General features: G+C 35.9%; 5 protein-coding genes across 5 annotated transcripts in view; 3 read left to right on the top strand and 2 right to left on the bottom strand.

The window, feature by feature from the left end:
* LOC17886975 (probable galacturonosyltransferase 15) overlaps positions 1–3009 on the top strand; it is a 4358-nt gene extending 1349 nt beyond the window's left edge. Inside the window, exons 3-6 of the mRNA XM_006290413.2 lie at positions 733–894; positions 1287–1871; positions 1946–2248; positions 2337–3009. Of these exons, the coding sequence (XP_006290475.2) occupies positions 733–894; positions 1287–1871; positions 1946–2248; positions 2337–2621 (1335 nt within the window). The 3' untranslated portion in view covers positions 2622–3009. The remainder of the gene's footprint in view (positions 1–732; positions 895–1286; positions 1872–1945; positions 2249–2336) is intronic.
* A 263-nt stretch (positions 3010–3272) lies between these two features.
* On the bottom strand, positions 3273–6951 carry LOC17884853 (agamous-like MADS-box protein AGL1). The gene is made up of 8 exons (XM_023782163.1): positions 6845–6951; positions 6402–6636; positions 4766–4847; positions 4507–4568; positions 4046–4145; positions 3919–3960; positions 3772–3813; positions 3273–3664 (listed from the first exon to the last, which is right to left on the bottom strand). Exons 2-8 carry the CDS (start codon positions 6629–6631, stop codon positions 3470–3472), a joined length of 753 nt encoding a protein of 250 aa, XP_023637931.1. The 5' UTR covers positions 6632–6636; positions 6845–6951; the 3' UTR covers positions 3273–3469.
* Positions 6952–10051: 3100 nt separating this feature from the next.
* Positions 10052–13433, bottom strand: LOC17885800 (integrin-linked protein kinase 1). Its single transcript, XM_006293044.2, has 12 exons — positions 12960–13433; positions 12669–12743; positions 12477–12572; positions 12206–12291; positions 12003–12123; positions 11613–11692; positions 11409–11471; positions 11166–11284; positions 10894–10979; positions 10669–10790; positions 10467–10578; positions 10052–10376 (listed from the first exon to the last, which is right to left on the bottom strand). The coding sequence occupies exons 1-12, from the start codon at positions 13311–13313 to the stop codon at positions 10278–10280; spliced, it is 1413 nt and encodes a 470-aa protein (XP_006293106.1). The 5' UTR covers positions 13314–13433; the 3' UTR covers positions 10052–10277.
* Positions 13434–14483: 1050 nt separating this feature from the next.
* LOC17886696 (citrate synthase 2, peroxisomal) lies at positions 14484–17819 on the top strand. The gene is made up of 12 exons (XM_006293209.2): positions 14484–14824; positions 14945–15125; positions 15324–15409; positions 15711–15815; positions 15932–15994; positions 16080–16189; positions 16373–16492; positions 16566–16715; positions 16807–16927; positions 17008–17105; positions 17201–17324; positions 17419–17819. The coding sequence occupies exons 1-12, from the start codon at positions 14579–14581 to the stop codon at positions 17557–17559; spliced, it is 1545 nt and encodes a 514-aa protein (XP_006293271.1). The 5' UTR covers positions 14484–14578; the 3' UTR covers positions 17560–17819.
* A 1213-nt stretch (positions 17820–19032) lies between these two features.
* LOC17885578 (citrate synthase 1, peroxisomal) overlaps positions 19033–20414 on the top strand; it is a 16828-nt gene continuing 15446 nt past the window's right edge. The window contains 2 exon segments of the mRNA XM_023783197.1: positions 19033–19363; positions 19479–19659. Coding sequence (XP_023638965.1) covers positions 19127–19363; positions 19479–19659 — 418 coding nt within the window. The 5' untranslated portion in view covers positions 19033–19126.

The following is a 20414-nucleotide window of genomic DNA, read 5'->3' as shown; positions in this document are numbered from 1 at the left end:
AGTAGAGTCTCTCTCTCTCTCTCTCTCTCTCTCTCTCTCTCTCTCTCTCTATAAGGGTTAATTTTTGCTGATTTCTGATTTGTGGATTCTGATTTGCTCTAGTTTTCTCTATCCATGCAATCACTTTTCGTCTATCATTTACTTTGATAGTATATAGGATGATTTTGATAGATTGGGTTTGTTATTATTTGCTCTTGATCTGATGTCAACATGTGAGCTTTGTCGGAAACGAGCCCACAAAGTGGTTTCTTTTCAAACTATTTAACCTTTTTACTTTATTTGGAACATCGCATGCCCTAGATAGTGTAATTAGAAGCTACATTGAGGGAACTTAGTTTTATTGGTAAGGTAAAAAACAAAAAACTTCGTATGTATTGCTATAGATGCCAGAACCAATGTAGTAAACATTATTAGTTGTTAGACGTAGCAGTTTCAACTCTCCACTCAGTTTTTTTCTGAGAGGACACGTGGCAGATTTTGCTGCCACCAGAAAGTGCATAGCCACTTGGTTCCTTCTTTTTTCTACGTAGCAACAAACAGGAACAAAGAGAAACGAGACAGACGGATAATTCCAATAGATGACTTAAATAAGGGATTTTGTATTGCACTGTTTTCGTTGAAGAGCAGTTTTGTTGTTTTGTGTCATGAGTTGATGTAAAGACATTATGACAGCTTTTTGGTTAGTAACAACTCACACGGCAAAGAAAAATGCGTGTATGTGCCCTCTTTCAGAAAATTGGGGAAGAGTTGACACGAGCGCTTGTGGAAGAGACAGATCAGGACGCTAATGGAAGAGTAAAAAAGGGCTCATTGGAGTCATTCGACGACCTTGTCAAGGAGATGACGCTAAAACGCCGTGATATAAGGGCGTTTGCTTCCGTGACTAAGAAGATGGTATGTCTTTAAACATTTTGGTCATTACAGTAGTTTGGTGCATGGTCAAGTTATTTACCTTAAGATATGATCCAGTGGATTTTTCTTTCGAGCTGCTTCTGAGGATTCCATTGTCTTGTTCTTTACTGACCAACTAATATGCATTTTGGAATTGGGATTATTTGTGTTTAAAATTTAGCACAAAGAGATGTCGTTTTTAAGATCTATTGATGGTTACAAATGTTCAGTAAGCAATTAAAGCATACAGGCATAAATCTTCTTGTGTTGACAAGACAAAAGCTTCTTCCCTTTCATATCAAGCATCTGCTCCCCAGCTATTTATTAACTTGGCTTATATAATGGCTCAGGTCCTTCTATTATTCATGTGACACTTTGTTCTCTTTAATTTTCAGCTGTTGCAGATGGAACGCAAAGTCCAATCAGCTAAACATCATGAGTTAGTGTACTGGCATTTAGCCTCTCACGGTATCCCCAAAAGCCTCCATTGCCTTTCCCTGAGATTAACTGAAGAGTACTCTGTAAATGCAATGGCTCGAACGCGTTTGCCTCCGCCTGAATCTGTTTCTCGTCTGACTGATCCATTTTTTCACCATGTTGTCATCTTGACTGACAATGTTCTTGCTGCTTCCGTCGTCATATCTTCTACTGTAGAAAACGCTGTGAATCCTGATAAGTTTGTCTTTCATATTGTTACCGACAAGAAAACCTATACCCCTATGCACGCTTGGTTTGCTATCAACTCTGCTTCATCGCCAGTTGTTGAAGTGAAGGGACTTCATCAGTATGATTGGCCTCAAGAAGTGAATTTCAGAGTTAGAGAGATGCTGGACATTCACCGCATGATTTGGAGACGTCATTATCAAAATTTGAAAGATTCTGATTTTAGTTTCGTAGAGGGTTCTCATGAGCAGTCCTTGGAAGCTCTAAATCCGAGCAGCCTCGCCCTTTTGAATCATCTTCGCATCTACATTCCCAAGGTAAAGTATTTTCCCACTCATCTCTTCTCTGAGCTATATATCATTTTGAAGCCTCTTTTGTTTGGACCGCGCAGCTTTTTCCAGATCTCAACAAGATAGTCTTGTTGGATGATGATGTAGTAGTACAACGCGACATTTCGTCTTTGTGGGAAATGGATCTCAACGGTAAAGTAGTCGGTGCAGTTGTTGACTCGTGGTGCGGAAACAACTGTTGCCCGGGAAGAACTTACAAAGACTACTTCAACTTCTCACATCCTCTGATTTCATCAAACTTACTTCAAGACGACTGCACTTGGCTTTCTGGTATGAATGTCTTTGATCTAAAAGCCTGGAGACAAACCAATATCACAGAAGCTTACTCCACGTGGTTAAGAATCGTAAGTGTACAAATAGAACGATCTCATTTCTTCATCATATTATCCTCACTGCAACTAGTTACACAAATCTGATTTAATTTTACTGCAGAGTGTTAGCTCCGGGCTACAATTATGGCAACCAGGAGCCTTACCACCGACACTACTTGCTTTCAAAGGACTCACACAGACTCTTGACCCATCATGGCATGTCGCTGGACTAGGATCTCGATCCGTAAAATCCCCTGAAGAGATTCTGAAGTCTGCTGCGGTTTTACATTTCAGCGGTCCAGCAAAGCCGTGGCTAGAGATCAGTAACCCTGAGGTACGATCTCTTTGGTATAGATACGTAAATTCCTCCGACATCTTTGTTAGGAAATGCAAAATTATGAACTGAGAAGAAAAGAAAACAAAAACAGAGTAGAAACAAAATAAAAGAAAGAGAAAACTGAGTGATAAAGCCATTAGTACTCGCGGCTGTACGTATGAGAGAACGGAGGGAAGAAGGTTTAAGCCTTCAGCCTCTGCTCATATTTCTCTCATGTCCATATACTAAACATTAATTAATTTTAGAGGGAAGGACATTTTATTAGACTTTAAAGCATATCTAGCTTTTTTTTCTTCATTATCTCTCAACTAGTATAGTAAAGATGTATTTTTGTTTAATTATAGCTACACATATTGTAATAATTCATCACATAATAGATCTTTGTAATTTGTATTGTAACCCTATGGACGGACATGTTGTATCATTCCATCAATGTTTATAATATGACTAGTTTCTATTTGTGGGTGTCTGTTTATCTGATCGAAGCTGTTTCTATATGTAAATGTACTTTGTAACTCTATTAATGATAAGCTTAGGCGTCTAGCTAGTCTCTTTATGAACCAATTTTGCAGTCAATTATATGAGATTAATTTACGACAACTATACACCGTTCGGTGCATGCAGATTCATGAATTTTGGTTGGGGTATTTATGCCAATCTTAGTTGTGATGTTTTGATTTCGAACAACTAGCTAGGGTTATATATATATGCCGTAACGGGTTTTGGAACATTGGGTTTAAATATTGATGTAATTAGACAATGGAAACATTAAGAGTTTAATTTGTTATTCCCTTATTATTATTATGATCAAAACCTAAACTATGAATAAGTAGAAGTCGCATTATAGATGTAATGAACTCCCTAGTCTCTCTCAAACGTTTAGATGGGGAAGAAACAAGTGTTTATCATGTTCTTGGTTAAACAAGCTGAAGAGGAGGTTGGTCTTGGGCGGAGAATTGCTGATTCGGTTCAAGAAGGTTCACCGGAATATAGTTCCGATTATAGTGATGCGACTGATCGTGATGAGTAGACACACCGGATTCGTAAACAGTCGTCCCTTGTATCACACTCGATTCCTGCTGACCCGGATTCAATCTGGCGCCTTCGGCTATCTGTTTAACCCCAAAATTCAAAAAGTTTACTTGTGATACACGTGATCTTAATTAATTAGTTACACAATATATAGAAACAGAGATTCTCGGAACAGAATGTGGCTAACCTTAGCTCGCAGGTACATGTTATCATGTTGCAAGTCCATTTCCTACATGATTAATTAATTGTAGAAAAACTCAACAAATCCCCCAAATAGACTGACAAAAATATCAAATTACATGGAAAGGAAGAAACGTTTGTAGTTGTAACTTACCCTCTTCTGCATGTACTCTATCTCTGCCACTAACATCTCGTTCTGCGAAAATTCACAAAAGAGTGAGAAAACAGTTTCAAAATAAGAGAGCAGATCGAGAGAGAGGTACACACGACGTAGGTTTTACCTTTTTGGATCGGACGCGGCTTATTCCTTTTTCAAGACGTCCTTCGAGGTTTTTGAGTTCCTTGAAGTTCAAAGAACCAAGTGATTCCCCAACAATATGCCTTCAATTTTATAAACATGAACATTGATGAACAAATTATACACCTCTAAAAGAAAATTACAAAGGAACTTTTGAAACGAACCAAAGCATTCTTATAGTAAACCAAACTTAAAATAGTCATTTTTCCTATCTTTGTACCTTAACTTGATTATTTCTGAAGCCAACCCAAAATTTATATGAACTGAAACGCAACTAATTAACAAATAACTTTTAAAAAAGGAAAATTGATTCCAATTTGAATTTCTTCTTGAACGATTTGAAAGCTCATTAGTATAAGAGAGAGACGTTCAAGAAACAAGAAATTAAACATATTATCTGAAAGTGAAACCTCACCCCTCATGCATGAAAAGTTAATCAGGTACCTGTTTAAATTCTGAATGTCGCGGATCTGTCTCCGAAGCTTAGAAGCTTCTTGCTGATAATACTTCAGAATGCCACCATTTGTATACAAAAATATCAAACCGTCAAAGCTGTTTCAATATATTGCATTTCAAGAACCCTTTCATTTTGTGGGTAATGTTTTGATTTGTATTTTTTTCTATTTTTCTCAAGAATACTATTATACTTGATCGTAATGAAAACAAGAAAATAGAAAAACAAAGAGAATAAAAACTACAGTACCTGAGTATTAGCTTCGGTTACGGAGGGAGGGTTGACGGCATCAGAACAAGCTTTCTTGTACCTTTCAATTGTACCCCTCACACTAAAAAGTTTCATGATGATAAACCATTATTTTTTTAATTAAAATAATAACAAATATAAACTTTGACTATATTGGTTAATATAGGAATTAATTAAAGAGACTAAATTATTTTACACTATAGTCTTGCAAGTAAGTTTTTCTGGTCAAAAACCTTTAAATCGACGAGAAAAGGAATGTGATGGCTTTGGAGTTTGGACCAGTTTCTGACTTAAGTACGACGAGAAAAAACTCAATTCATACACATAGCCCAAGGTAACTTACACATGACTAAACAATACAATTAACGAAAGTAAGGATTATTTAGGTAGACTATACTTATTATGGTTTTAAACGTAAAAAAAAAGAAGAAGAAGTAATTACTAATTAGGGTTTGAAGAGGTATATAGAACAAGTTTCATGCATGTTATATGATTCATTGTTATCAGAATATGTAATGAAGATGAGTAATCGTTTTTTTGTTCTGATAAGAAAAACAAATAAATGGAGCACAGAAATGCCAGAGATTCCTATTGGCTAGTACCCTTTTAATTTCCGACACTTCTCAGAGTTCCCCCTCTCTTTATATGAATACCCAATGCAACACACTCACACACATATGTATATATCCTAAAAGGGCATATATATATATATATTTGAGTTAGTTAGCAAAAAATATATATATTTGAATTTGCTTTATTTTACATTTGATGACTAATTCCAATGTTAGAGAAAGTCATCATCTGTGTGTGTTTTTATTGTTCGAACTTTGAAGGACTTAAATTTTAACTATATGTCATCATATTTAGAATGGAAACCTAAAACTGCATATACATTATTACACCTAATATAATGTGTCCCTCAACTTATAAACTGCTAATTACATCACAAATTGTACATAAAAATGACGATAGAAATCCAAATGTACACCCGGAGATAGGATTGTCACTAATTTTTATTTACATTTTTGTTGGTGTAAATTAAATTAAATGACTGAAGGGATCCCTATATAGCTAGCTAGTGACAACTCATATCATATATGAGCCATTAGGTTTTGTCCCAAGTTTTGCTAGATAGAGAGGGTTACATAAGTCTTTGATTATATATTTCCTACATTACTCGTGTCGCAAACAAACCCTACTTATAAGATTTGATATGGGTCGTCAAAATTGTAATGTATTTGATAGAAGCTGACATATATGCTGCAGGTTCTATTAGATTTGCAGGAAAAAAAAAAAGAGAAAAAAAAGAGAGAGTTAAACTAAGGAAAAGGCTAATCAAAAGTTGAGAAGACAAGACAGCTTTTTCTTCTTCTTCTTCTTCGTTGTATCAGCATATGTACATACGTACAAAGCACACACATATAGAGATTTATAAGAGAGAGAGAGAGAGAATGATAACTCTACCTAGGGAGATATTAATTATTATTATTATTTTAAAGAAGTAAATAAAAAATTGTATTTGAACCAAAACCCTAATCTTGGCTCTCTCACCAGTCTCCACTTCCACATCATTTATATATAACTGAGATTATTTTAGTAAATCGAGAAGTTAAAAGAAAGATCAAGAAGCTTGTACCTGTTGTTGGCGTATTCGTAGAGACGGCCACGGGTAGAAAAGATAACGAGGGCAACCTCGGCATCACACAAGACAGAGAGCTCATAAGCTTTCTTGAGAAGACCATTGCGTCGTTTGCAGAAAGTTACTTGACGATTTGTTGTGTTCTCTATCCTCTTTATCTCGATCTTCCCTCTCCCCACTATCTTCTTACTACTATCTGCTTCGTGGCTACTTCCTCCTTCCTCCATTGATCCTATCACATCACCGAAAGAATCAAAACACCTCACCTCTATATATACATATATATAGCTAGGTGATGATCATGAGAGAGGAAGAGAGGATCTGCAGACTCTTGATGATAATTAAATATTATTTGTAGATCAAGAATCAGAGATTGAATGGAGAGAGAAAGAAACTGTGATTTTTAGGGTTAATCTATGTACTACAAACATAAACCTTACCTGAACTTTCAAGATTATGATAGATCAGCCAAAAAAATAAAGGAGACGGTGGGTGATGAGAAAACTATATTCCTCAAGAGATATATACTTACTATAATATATTATTATTATATAACTCAGTACCACTTAACTGCTGCTTCTGCTTTTCTAATTATGTTGGTTCTTGAAAAATATCTCTCTCTATCTTTCTTTTTGTAATTTCTGTTTTGAGGTTTATGAGTTTCATTTGAAAAGGAATATTTTTCTGTGAAGGTATTTAAGACCCTACTTGCTGAAAACGGAAGGTGAGTAGATTTTTACTTTGAGCTGAAATATATTTATACACACATAGGAAAAAGAAGAAAAAAAAAAAGACAAGGCCAATTAATATCTTACAATTGTCCAAAATGCACATACTCAACAAAGCTAGAAACTTACACTTTCTTTTATATAGATTCTCTCTATACATGCATATAATTAATAGGATATGGCCATATGGGTATCTCTACAAGTGAGCTGAATGGAATTAAACTGAAATTGAAGGGGAAAATAAGATTGTATAATTGATAAACAATAACAAAAAGAAAGAGAGAGGAGTAGGAGTAGGAGTAGGTGGAGGACATTGAAGGAGGACCATCCAATTTTTTTTCTTTCATGGGAAGGGGAAAAAGGAGAGGGATGGGCTCTGTTTCTCTTCAGAACCATCTTTTGGAAACTCCTTTTTTTTGGTAATCCCTTTATCTCTTCCCTCTTTTACCCCTTCTGCCTTACCCCCCCCCCCCCATTAGATGCTCCTAGACTCCCATTAGATACCCCCATCTAGTGTTTCTATTGATAACAATCAGATTCAAGTTTCTAGAATGGGGTATTTGAAATCAAGCTAAGCCATACCAAAACCGAGTCTAATCGAAGCCACATTGTAGATATAAACAATGTGATCAGTTGTACAATTCGAGTAATATGTATGATATCATGTTTAGCGCAAGATGTTCTTGTTAAGTAAACTTTATATATACAATATTGTTTAGTCGAGAAGAGAAGAACCCTAAAATAACATACAATTAATCAAGTTTTACTTTGTGTTGCTTTCACAAATCCAAATACCGCAACTCTAGAAGATATGTAACATCTTTGGAGGGATCAGGACGTTTTCAAGGCACTACACAAAAAATGCCCCAATGGATTGGGAATCTCATGCATAGAGTGATCATAAATTGTAAAATATTAAATAAAAGAAAGAAATTTAAAACTATTCATGAAAAAGGGGATACCAAGATGTACGCATAGAGACGTAGGTGCGGTATAATATTGGGGAGATATGATCATGACAGGGACTTGCATGTGAAACTTGCCTCAACTTCTCCTAGTACCTGAATCCTTTATGGGAAAATAGAGTTATTATACCAACTTTGTTTATTGTGCTTTTCATCCCTCATCTTCTTTATTCTTTTTGATTTGAGCCCCTCATAGTATTTACGTCCCACCAAAAGAAACTACACACACCAATGAAATCATATTAGTCTTTTCTTTTTTGCCGTGGGTCCTTGATCGAGTGAGCGACAACAACAACTTTGATAAGACATATATTAGTTTCAATTCCCAGTATCGTCGTCTATCTAGGCATCATCGCTCCTGGTTCAAAAATTTTGAACAAAACCGTCAAATTTCTATGATTTTTGCATACGATAAACTTAGTCTCACATATATATTAACCTATTATTTCGGAGATTATTATCTTCTTTTTAGGTTAATTTTAAGAGATTAATTTCAGGAGGAGGAGAAGTCATATGTGAATACGCTATTTTTGACGCTTAAAAAGAATATTAAACCAAAGAATTTGACAAAGATATATAATTACTATGTTTATGGGTGGTTAATCTTATCATCGCACAAATGAGAGAGACTAATCTACTTGAACACGTATCTAATCTTCCGTGTATATCTTGGTTATGAGCTAATAATCCCATTTATTGAGATTATATATTATGCAAGGTTTTGCGTATAAACACTTGTTTCTTAGTCAATAAGTTCTTATAGTGACATGCATGCTAAAGCTAAAACGTGTGAATTAGAATTGCACTGAAAGCAAACTTTTCTCAATTGAACGGGTGCATTAGAATTGCACTGGAAGCAAACTTTTGTTTATTAAAACTTAATATATTAATACTTTTGGTTGGACTAGCTAAATGATACTGAAATCCATCTTTTTAAAAGTCCAGTTTGAGAAGAGTGATGGCAACTTATCATGTTATGTTTGCATTTGTTCATTTCTGGCCTTGTCAACAAAACATAGTGCTTTTCTCCGTGGTAGATGATGTCACGTTGCGGCATATATATGAATACTCAAACCTTATTTTGGTGAAATTTGGGGAGATCAAAATAAAATAAGAGAAAAGAAATGATGAGACGACAACTTATATCGAGGGAACAAGAAATTAAGGAATCAAACAACTAGTGTGACTGACTAATCATACGTATAGTCATAAATCATCCACGACCCATTTCCACAGTCCACATTAACTACTTGTTTACAAATAGAACTCTCTTTGTTCCATACCTCCTTGCCTTCCCCTTTGTACTACTTGTGTCAAAATTTATCTTAAATTGTGCCAAGTCCTTTCAATCTTTTGGAATATGACTCGTTTTTAATTTGCTTCATCTTTGTGGGAACAAGATTATGGTTACCTCCACCGGCTACTGTCTCTAGTCTAGTTTCTATTAGATGCAAGTTTACAATCATTTATCTTTATGTGGCTTGATGCTGATTTTTTATAATACAACTGCACAAGGATTAACATGGAAGCTTTGCAGATGTTGAAACTTGCAAAAGCAATAGATATTTTATATGGATCTCCGAGAAGCAAGACTCATTTAACTGTATACATTGATGTAACATCATAAGTTTCATCTACCTAAACAAGGCAATCATGCACAACAACAATTCATTCCCAAGTAAGACATTATCACTGAATAATTCATAAAACACACAAGGGATGGCTTAAACAATTATTTACCTCTTACACTTTTAGAATTGTGATTTCCTAATTTGTTGGCCTGCAAATTGTGATTTCCTAATTTACCAAAACATCTGTTTTTTTGAAACAGAGAGAGTACCTTTTTATCCGTCGAGGTGGTCTTCTTCTTCTTTTCTTGACGTTACAAGTTAACAAAAGAATTTTTTAAATTGTGCAATTTAAAATCTTAAACTAATTCAGATACTACTAATTATACTATAAAAAGCTCGAATTAGCTTAGAGATCTCATTACCACACGCATATAATTGTAATACACACTATGTTTCATCCAGGTTAAACAAAAACAGCCATTATACCATATAAATTAATACAAAGAGCTACAACCAAAAAAAAAAAAAAAAAAAAAAAAAAAAAGAATTTTGCATTGTTTAACTCCCTTTATAAGGCAAACATACCAAAGCTCTTGAATTGAAGGAGTCTCATCTGGTGAATGAGCTTGATGAACGGTTACTACTGGGATTCACATAATCTCGTTTCTTAAACAATCTGAACCGTGGTATGCATCTCCCTACCATCACCTGTTGTTCGTTATCACCATTTTTAACCGTGTTTAGTACATTAAATTAGAGCGTGTTTCATAGATAAAGAGAGAGGGACTGCGTAACAACCTTCCAGCTTGTTTTGCGTGCAATTCGATCACTTATCAACTCCAAAGTAGAGATGATTTCTCTAAACGTTGGTCTTTTTGATGCGTCTTTGTCCCAACAATCCTGGATAAGCCTGCCCAACAGAGAGATCCTAAGACTTTCAATAGTGGAGCCATGTATGGATGTTGTTTTAACAACAGGATTACTTATTCCAAAAACTTACTCTCTCAAACCGAACGGATATAATTTTGCTGGAGCATTGAAGGGTGGACGTTCATCTTCAATATATGCTTTAGGAACTTCGCTTTCTTCTATCTCGTGAAATGGTACACAACCTTCTATCATCTGTTAAAGTTTGTTAACACTCTGAACATCATACTCTTGATATTAATGGTGTAACACACAGAACTTTAATTAAGAAGCCTCATAGCTCTCTTGGTTGCTTTACCTCTTGTAATATCAAAGCGAAAGAAAAAATATCTACTTTTGTATCATACTCTTCATTCCTATAAACTTCTGGAGCCATGTATCGCCCTGGTTAGCCAGAACAACAATCAAGAGTTACATCAGCATAAACCCATCCGAAACAACCATTAGATTGGTGTTAATCTAGCTTATGACAAGTGACAACAAAAGCTAGCTGAGGCTATCAACATACACAACTCGATAGGGCAATTTTTTTTATTTTATATTATGATATTATCAGGTAAGGGAGCTTACAAGAACTGTCCAATGATGTAACAGGTCTGTCCTTTTTAACTGTCTTCTTCACCACCAGCAATTTGCTGACTCCAAAGTCTGCAACTTTCAGATGCCCCGAATCATCCCGCAGTATGTTTCTGTTCTCTTACTCGAACAAATGAGAACCTTTTGGATTTTTTTTCCGATATATGAAAATAGAGTACAATAGAAAAAAATGGTAACAAAACAAATGATACTGAGACAGCCAAGAGGAAAACATACGGAGGTTCTAGGTCGCAATGGATTATTGCTTCAGGTTTATGCTCGTGCAAATAATTCATTCCCCTGCAAATATATGAAGGGATACCATAGAGATAATCAGACGCCACAACATCAGAATGCAGGTTTAATTGCAACCAGTCATGCATTAATATGAACCTGCATGATTATGAAGACAGTATAGAAGTAAAGAATATAGCCACTTACCTAGCAATTTCAAGTGCGAACTTCACTGCGTGCGCTGGCACCAGAGGTCCTTTCCTGTCTAAATATTGTCGAAGATCTCCCTACAAATAAACATAATACTTAGAAGCAGAGCTTTATGCAGTAAAATATGAAAGTGAGCAGTTTGCAGAGGCAAAGATCAAGAAATCTCCAACAACAATTAAACATAAAAGCCATTATTCATGTCATATCTAACCAACTGCCGAGATAACCACAGCACTAGCTAAAAATGTTGTCATTTTATTGTGTAAGCTTCTGGAGATATCCTATAACCAAGTATTTACAGAATGTTTATAGGATTTCAACTGCTAGTGTACATGATAGATTTTGAAACTAGGATGATAACTTGTAAATCTAGAGACAGAATAGGACCTTTGGTAAATATTCTGTGACAATCATCATGGGGGTACTTTGAGTAACTGCCCCCAGAAACTGAACAACATTGGGATGGCGTATCTTTTGAAGCAAAGCAAGTTCATCCCTAAACGCATTCCTGGATACCAGAAGTATATGTTTAAACCTTTAGCGAATGATAAATACAATCATACGAAGAAATCGCTGGAGTGTTGACTCACACTTTGTCTTCATCAGTGAACATTTCATCTCCAAAGGCCTTAACAGCCACATCAATTCCACGCCATGAAGCCTTGTGAAAGGTACCCTATCGACCACACAGACAGACAGTAACAACAAGTGTGAATATACCAATTCTATAACTAGTTATTAGCTGTTGTTGGAAAAGACCTAAAAATCGTTTTGCCAACAAAAGGTCTTACTAAAAAAGATATCTGGAAAGAAAGTAAATGAAAACAGCATCAAACGAGTTTGTGCAAGGGAACTACCTACCTTTGAAATTTTGACCGAGTTAGAAAAATCAAGCTCTGTAGGATGAATCTCATACTCTGGAACTTCTTTATCAGTTAGGACATGCATTGGGGCAATCTATATTCACAAACGGTTGTTATTACAGAAATTAATCAGCACATTCAGAAGAATCTATAAACATCCATCCTAGGAATTATGAGGGACAACACATACCGGAGGCTTTGCACCATGTTTCTCCAAAAGTTTAATCACATCATGATTTTTGTAATACACTGCATCTGCAAGAGGCTGTTAAGATCAATCACGAATTATTAACATCATTATGATACGCTCCATTAAGACTTCCAAGCCATCATCAGATTCAAAAGAATTTCAAGGATTGTTGAAACACATGCTTTGTGAGGCAATTCGTCGAACACAAAACGAGCTATGAGTCAACGAGAGGTCAAATCAATTCAAAGCAGACAAAATTCAGCCAGTCCAGAAAGAGTAAAAAATCCGTACCGTACTGCCCCATCGGTCCATCGTATCAACCTTAGCACCACGGCTGAGTAGCAGCTCAACCACATCGGTTCGTCCCTGACAAGCGGAGACGTGAAGAGCAGTTCGGCCATCGATGTCACGGTAATCGACATTAGTTCCCGAATTCAACATCTTATTGATCCCATCGATATCACCTTCGTTGGCTAGATACATAAGACGAATCGTCGGATCCACCATCCCAGCTGTCGCCGCCGCAGCAGCCAACTCGTCGTCCTCATCTTCCGTTAACGTGTCTATTGGGGTTCTTGATTCCGGCGCAAGCGATGACTGCCTCCCAAGCTTGAATCTCGCCGGCGATTTGGGCACAGTCGTCATGTTCAACAGGAAGACTTGTGTGATTTTGCCGCAAGCAATATGAGCTGTAAATGGAACTGTAACGGCAGCAGCAACAGAAACAAAAAAGTAAAAAAAAAAAAGCACAACCAATCAGCAGGCTTCAAGGGTTTGCCTCTTAATGCGGGTGAAGTATCATACTCAATCTCATACTTCAAATTTTTAAATTATTAATTATATGTTTTACTGGATGACAAAAAAAAAAATTATGTTTTACTTTGCTTCTTTTCTTTATTAAAAAGGCTAATTGTTTTGTCTTTTCATTTCTTTTTTTGAATAGCAATTTAGGAACAAACAAACAAATATGATTAGTGCGAAAGCAAATTGTACGTACAAAAGGAGTAAGACAATAGTGTTAATAGAGGAGATTTAATTAAACCACTTAAAATTTGAAAGATATTTTGAAAATAAATTGAGCCAGCTAAGTTATACTAATATTTTTGAGAAAAAATAATAATATACATGCATTAAATTTTCAGAAATAGCATATGTTACCCTACCTTTAATTTTTATATAAACGGTTTATATGACTGATTCGTCTGTTTAAACTTTATACTACAAATTTACTCCGTTTAGGCTTTCCGTTGTAAAGTACGGTTAAGAACTAAAAATATAATTTAAAACTTTCTGCTAAGTGTATAATTATTATAAATTTCTATATTTCTAGAACCCAAACGCAAACGCTGTTCTTTCATCACCATGATCGCAGGCATAAAATAACTAATGGGCTGATCTATATACTTTGCAAAATTTCTAGGCTTGAGGAGACAAATGAACTAGCCCATTATCGAACGAATAGATAATTTAGTTAGCAAGCCAAGGACTCCAATCGACTTCTACTCGATCCACAGAGCGTATGACACTCACTCGCTCATGTTATTCGACACTTGTCCCTCATTTCGAGCGAGTAGCCTTCACCGCCCTTCTACGCGTGGATTAAAGAAACGAAAGCCAAATCCCAGGATAATACTGACAGAGAAGCCTCTTTGAACTTTCCGTCGACGAAGAATGCTATCCGTAGATCTAAGCTGAATCATGTTATAACCGTCGATCTTTGGATAACGCGTGTCCGTTTTCAGTACTCTTACCTGCAGAGAATAACCAGCTCAGCTACTACCAAAATTAGGAAATGAAGGATTTACAAAGCAAAGTTACTTGTCAAAGATTGTTTCTTCTTCCCTTCGCTTAGCTTCGTTTCTTTGAAATTGAATTCTGATTTTTTTTTTAAATTAATCGAGGTGAAAAAAATGGAGATTTCAGAGAGAGTTAAAGCTCGATTAGCCGTTCTCACTGCGCACTTGGCGGTGTCTGACTCCGTCGGATTGGAACAGGTGTTACCGGCGATTGCGCCATGGTGCACATCGGCTCACATTACTGCTGCACCGCATGGATCGCTTAAGGGAACCTTGACGATCGTCGATGAGCGTACGGGCAAGAAATATCAGGTCCCTGTCTCAGAGCATGGTACTGTTAAATCCATTGATCTCAAGAAGGTATGTGACGGAATTGTGAAATTGAGTATATGAGTGGTTGACTTTTGTTATCTGAAATTTGACCAATTGTTTTAATGAATCTGGGAAGTAATTTGATGGATTTACATGTTTGGTGTGCAGATAACGACGGGGAAGGATGACAAGGGGCTTAAGTTATATGATCCTGGTTACTTGAACACGGCTCCTGTTCGATCTTCGATTTGTTACATCGACGGAGATGAAGGTATCCTACGTTACCGGGGATACCCGATCGAAGAATTGGCTGAGAGCAGTACTTTTATTGAGGTCGCTTATCTCCTCAGTAAGTCTTTGACCATCTCGTATCTTATCAGTATTGTTACTTATTTCACTTTTGGGGCGCGTGCTTTTTAACAGGCAATTTTTTTGATCATAGTATTGGATTGAAAGTTATCATCTTTTGTGGGTATGTCTTGGATATGGTGTCTCCCTTAGTCTCGTCGTGTTTGTGGGGTAATATACTTTTTTTTTTTTCTGGCAGTGTATGGGAGTCTGCCTTCTCAGAGTCAGCTAGCTGATTGGGAGTTTACGGTTTCTCAGCATTCAGCTGTGCCACAAGGAGTTTTGGTGAATTTCTACTCTTTCCTCGCATTTATTTTCAAACTCGTGCAAATTCCAAATTTTCAAAATCTTTCATCTCAAAAACCAAAGAGGGTTTTTTTTTTCCTTTTCTTTTCTTGTGATGTATAAATTGTCTGTCTTGCTTGTAAAACCATGTTTGCCTGATCCATGAAGGATATTGGCTTGTGTCTTACTCACCATTGTAAAATATGATTATGTGGTATATGCTTTACATCTTTATGAAAAGAATTTTGATTATGAGTTTTACAGCAATTTCACCTAAGACTATTTCTGAACGTTTTCACAGGATATTATACAGTCCATGCCTCATGATGCACACCCAATGGGCGTTCTTGTGAGTGCTATGAGTGCACTTTCTATCTTTCATCCTGATGCAAATCCTGCTCTTAGTGTAAGTTTTATAATCATGTTTCTTTGGTACTGTTAAGATGTGCTTTTCTGAAAATGTCTATATCAATATCCATTTGTTTGAGTTCTTGATTTCACAGAAATTCTCATTCGGTGCAGGGCCAAGATATTTACAAATCAAAACAAGTTCGTGATAAACAGATTGTTCGTATTCTCGGAAAGGTACTGTGTGTCTTTTTTTTTTGTTTCGTTTACGTATCTGTGAATTAGTTCCGGGACTAGAAAAAGATTTACGACATGTTTTCAGGCACCAACAATTGCAGCAGCTGCTTATTTGAGGACAGCAGGCAGGCCTCCTGTTCTTCCTTCAGGCAATCTTTCTTATGCAGAGAATTTCCTCTATATGCTGGATTCAATGTACTTTCCCTCTTTTTTCTCTCTTTGTTTGATTAAACAGTTGCTTTTGATCTTTGTTTGATTAAACACTTGCTTTTGAAGAGGCTAGTCATAAAATTGCACTGCTTTCGTCAGTTTAGATCTGTTTGTAGTTTCTAATGTGTCTGTAACAGGATACATTCTTTGATCTTCCATTAATTACAGGGGCAATAGGTCTTACAAGCCTAATCCTCGTTTGGCTCGAGTGCTGGACATCCTCTTCATACTGCATGCTGAACATGAAATGAACTGTTCTACTGCTGCTGCTCGGCATCTTGCCTCTAGGTACTTATAACTGGTTAGAGATATTCATTCAAACTGCTATGAGAGTGTTTAAATCAGTGTTGTGTTTCTGCAGTGGTGTTGATGTCTACACCGCTGTTGCTGGAGCTGTTGGTGCGCTTTATGGTCCACTTCATGGTGGCGCAAACGAGGCTGTGCTTAAGATGTTAGCAGAGATTGGGACAGTTGAAAACATTCCAGATTTCATCGAAGGTGTGAAGAACAGGTAACTGAATGTTGAAGAACTACAAGCACCAAGTTATCTGAATTGTGATGAGTCATGCCACTAATGTTTTATCCCTTTTCCATGTTCTCAGAAAGAGGAAGATGTCCGGTTTTGGACATCGTGTCTACAAAAACTACGACCCCCGAGCAAAAGTCATAAAAAAACTGGCAGATGAAGTGTTCTCCATTGTTGGTAGAGATCCTCTCATCGAGGTACTGTAGATCCTTGTGCTCACTTGTCTCTCCTAGTATATGGATGATGTTTAAAAACTATATGATGGATGATGTTTCAGGTAGCAGTTGCTTTAGAGAAAGCGGCACTCTCTGATGAATATTTTGTTAAGAGAAAGCTGTACCCAAATGTTGATTTCTACTCTGGATTAATCTATAGGTAAGACACTGCGGAGTCATCTGACAGAAACCCTTAAAATATTAAGTTCTTTACCTGAATCTTGTGTGTTGGAATTGAAATGGGAAAACCGACAGGGCAATGGGATTCCCACCAGAATTCTTCACAGTCCTATTCGCAGTCCCGCGTATGGCTGGATACTTGTCGCACTGGCGTGAGTCGTTAGATGATCCTGACACTAAGATAATGAGACCCCAACAGGTTGAATACAATACATGTAGCTACATACACTTTTTTGATAAATGAATACATTTTCTTTTTGACTCATGGCTCATTGTATTGTGTGGCTGCACAGGCCTATACTGGAGTGTGGCTAAGGCATTACGAACCAGTGAGAGAACGAACGTTATCAAGTGATTCGAATTTGGATAAATTTGGTCAAGTTTCCATTTCGAATGCATCCAGAAGGCGCTTAGCTGGATCTTCGGCGCTTTAGTCTCAGTCATGCTTCTACGACTACACACCAATAAAGAAGAAAACATTGGAAACCTCTGGCCAAACAAGAGAGTCTTCTCAACATTCTGTGTTGTTTTCTTTCGTATAATCTAAACAGTTAATAATACATCACATTGTTATTGATTGTCTATTATTTAAAAATTATTATGATTTCGTAATAATGTTGATATAGGGAAGACTGAAGACATATATTATAATTGATAAATGACGCTTTTATTACAGGAAAATTCAAAAGAAAGATATTGTTCTTGTACTAAAGATTTATTTTTTAACACATTGGTTTGACAAAAAAGTTAACCTACAAAATACAAATCATATGTATATCCTTTGGAATTGACTGAATATTATATCTAAAAAGTACAGATATGTAATGCAGATTCTTATATATACAAGTGATAACTAACTAAAGATGCAATGCAAGATTCGAAGATGAATCTTTTCTTTGTCGTTCAAATCTTTTCTTTGTCGGCGGGAGTTGAATTTTTATTTTTTTTGTCGGCGAAACTTAAAACAACAAAATATTTGAAATTATTAAATATCTATTACTTTCTCCATTTTTAAGTGATGTTTACGGTTTCTACACACAAATTAAGAAAACATATAATTTACTTATTTTCCATAAAAATATCGTTTATTAAAATAAATTTAACCAATAAAAATATATTATGTAAAACAATGATTGATCAAAAAATATTAAATACATTTATTTTTTGTATAGAAAATTGAAAACATCACTTATAATAAAACAAATATTTTTAGCTAAAACATCACTTTTTAAGTGAAACGAAAAGAGTATTATTATTTTATTTTATTTTTGATATAGACTATGTACAATGGTGGTTTTATGAGTGTTAATAGATCTTAAAATATAATAATTAAGTTTAATAAAATATTTTATCAAATAATTAAGAACTATGTCTAATAATCACTTTTTTTTTGACCTCGTCTAATAATCATTTTTGCATAAAATATCATAATTAGTTGTTTTAAACCTCCATTAAAATGTTACTATTGAACATGCTCTTGCATCATAGAATTAGCATAGATTTTAATCCCTGAATCTTCGAAATAATCTTCTTTTCTTAAAGATAAATAAATGATTTGTTTGCACTCTAGGTTCTAATTTGCTTTGGAGTTATCATAATAATATGTTTTCCACTTAAAAACAAGGAAGTCGATTGTGAGAAACGTGAACAAACACAAAATTGGCGTTACAATAAGAAAGCCTGGAGAGAAACGTGACACTAGAAACGAGAAAGAATAAAGTAAGATACAACCAAAATAAAACACATAACTGTCACAGACTTTAAGACTTTAGATAGTTAAAAGCCAAAAAAAAACTCTGACTGAAGACCAAAAAAAAAAAAAACAGTAGATGTGTAACGGAAGTGAAAACAAATTATTACACACTTGTTCAATTATCAATACTTGGCCACTATAAAATAACAAGGTCCATAACATCAGTTTTTCACTCTACAGCCACTTGGTTTCTTTTTAGCTTCTCTCTTTTTTTTTTCTTTGAATTCTCTGATCTTTTGAGGTGAAAAATGGAGAGAGCTAACGTTCGATTAGCCGTTCTCTCTGCTCACTTGGCGGTGTCTGATACCGTCGGTTTGGAGCAAGTGTTGCCGGCGATCGAGCCATGGTGCACATCGGCTCACACGGGTGCTGCACCGTATGGTTCCCTTAAGGGGTACTTGACCATCGTGGATGAACGTACTGGAAAGAAATATCAAGTACCAGTCTCAGATGATGGTACCGTCAAAGCCGTTGATCTCAAGAAGGTATATAATTAACGACTGGTTATTCTGAAGTGAATTGTGAAAATGAATACACCATTTCTTTACTGTGGCCTTTACTTAGTACTACGAAGAGATTCATAAATGAGTTTGCATGCAGATAACGACAGGAAAAGGTGACAAGGGGCTTAAGTTATACGATCCTGGTTACTTAAACACTGCTCCTGTTCGATCTTCCATTTCTATCACTGATGGAGATGAAGGAATCCTACGTTATAGAGGATACCCTCTTGAAGAGCTGGCTGAGAGAAGTACTTATAATGAAGTTGCTGTTGAGTTAAGCTTGAAGAAGACGAAGACTTGAAGGACAAGTTATTATAATCCTACCGAGATATGGATTAGGGTTAATGGTTTTATGGTTTTATAAAGTCCTATTTGGATTAGGACTTAGGTGGTTTTGGTTTTATATAAATAGAGAAGTCGAGTTATGACTTTAGTGTGTGAGATTGAGAGATTTGTGAGAGCTTTAGTTTTGAGTTATTTTCTAAAGCAATAAAAGAAAGGTGTCTTTTATATATTCTTGATCTCTTGTTCTTAAGGTTTCTAAAACAATATTTGGTATCAGAGCCAGGTTTCGATCCTGGGATCAAAAGCTGTGTGGGATGCGATCAAAATTCGTTATGTGGGTGCTGATCGTGTGAGAGAAGCTCGCCTACAAACTCTGGTTTCTGATTTTGATAAGTTGAAGATGAAGGACAGTGATACTATTGATGATTTCGTTGGAAAAATCACTGAATTGTCATCAAAATCGGCAACCTTAGGTGAAACAATTGATGAACCAAAGCTTATAAAGAAACTTCTTCATGGTTTGCCTCGGAAGCGATACATTCTTCTTGTTGCATCGTTCGAACAGAACCTTGACCTCAAAACCACTAGCTTTGAAGATATTGTTGGACGATTAAAGGCCTATGAAGAACGAACACGTGAAGAAGAAGAAGAAGAGCATACTACCGGGCAAGATAAGCTCATGTATGCAAATTCAGAGTCACAAACTGGCCAAGGAAGTTATGACTCACGAGGGAGAGGTTCTGGAGGA

Source organism: Capsella rubella, unplaced genomic scaffold (assembly GCF_000375325.1).
Source record: "Capsella rubella cultivar Monte Gargano unplaced genomic scaffold, Caprub1_0 scaffold_5, whole genome shotgun sequence".
Classification (NCBI taxonomy): domain Eukaryota; kingdom Viridiplantae; phylum Streptophyta; class Magnoliopsida; order Brassicales; family Brassicaceae; genus Capsella; species Capsella rubella.
The sequence above is the reverse complement of the archived record's forward strand: the minus strand, read 5'-3'. Positions and strand labels throughout refer to the sequence as shown.

Bases quoted from the DNA above. Each gene is read 5' to 3' on its own strand.
- LOC17885800 (XM_006293044.2), bottom strand. From the start codon at position 13,313: ATGACGACTGTGCCCAAATCGCCGGCGAGATTCAAGCTTGGGAGGCAG. The intron at 10,980-11,165 runs GTAAGCTCCCTT...CTGGCTAACCAG, and splicing joins TACATCATTGGACAGTTCTT to GGCGATACATGGCTCCAGAA. The intron at 10,377-10,466 runs GTTGTTACGCAG...AACGAACAACAG, and splicing joins CACGCAAAACAAGCTGGAAG to GTGATGGTAGGGAGATGCAT.
- LOC17884853 (XM_023782163.1), bottom strand. From the start codon at position 6,631: ATGGAGGAAGGAGGAAGTAGCCACGAAGCAGATAGTAGTAAGAAGATA. The intron at 3,961-4,045 runs GTAAAACCTACG...GAATTTTCGCAG, and splicing joins GCCGCGTCCGATCCAAAAAG to AACGAGATGTTAGTGGCAGA. The intron at 3,665-3,771 runs GTTAGCCACATT...GGGGTTAAACAG, and splicing joins ACATGTACCTGCGAGCTAAG to ATAGCCGAAGGCGCCAGATT.
- LOC17886696 (XM_006293209.2), top strand. From the start codon at position 14,579: ATGGAGATTTCAGAGAGAGTTAAAGCTCGATTAGCCGTTCTCACTGCG. The intron at 16,716-16,806 runs GTAACTGAATGT...CCATGTTCTCAG, and splicing joins ATCGAAGGTGTGAAGAACAG to AAAGAGGAAGATGTCCGGTT. The intron at 16,928-17,007 runs GTACTGTAGATC...ATGATGTTTCAG, and splicing joins GTAGAGATCCTCTCATCGAG to GTAGCAGTTGCTTTAGAGAA.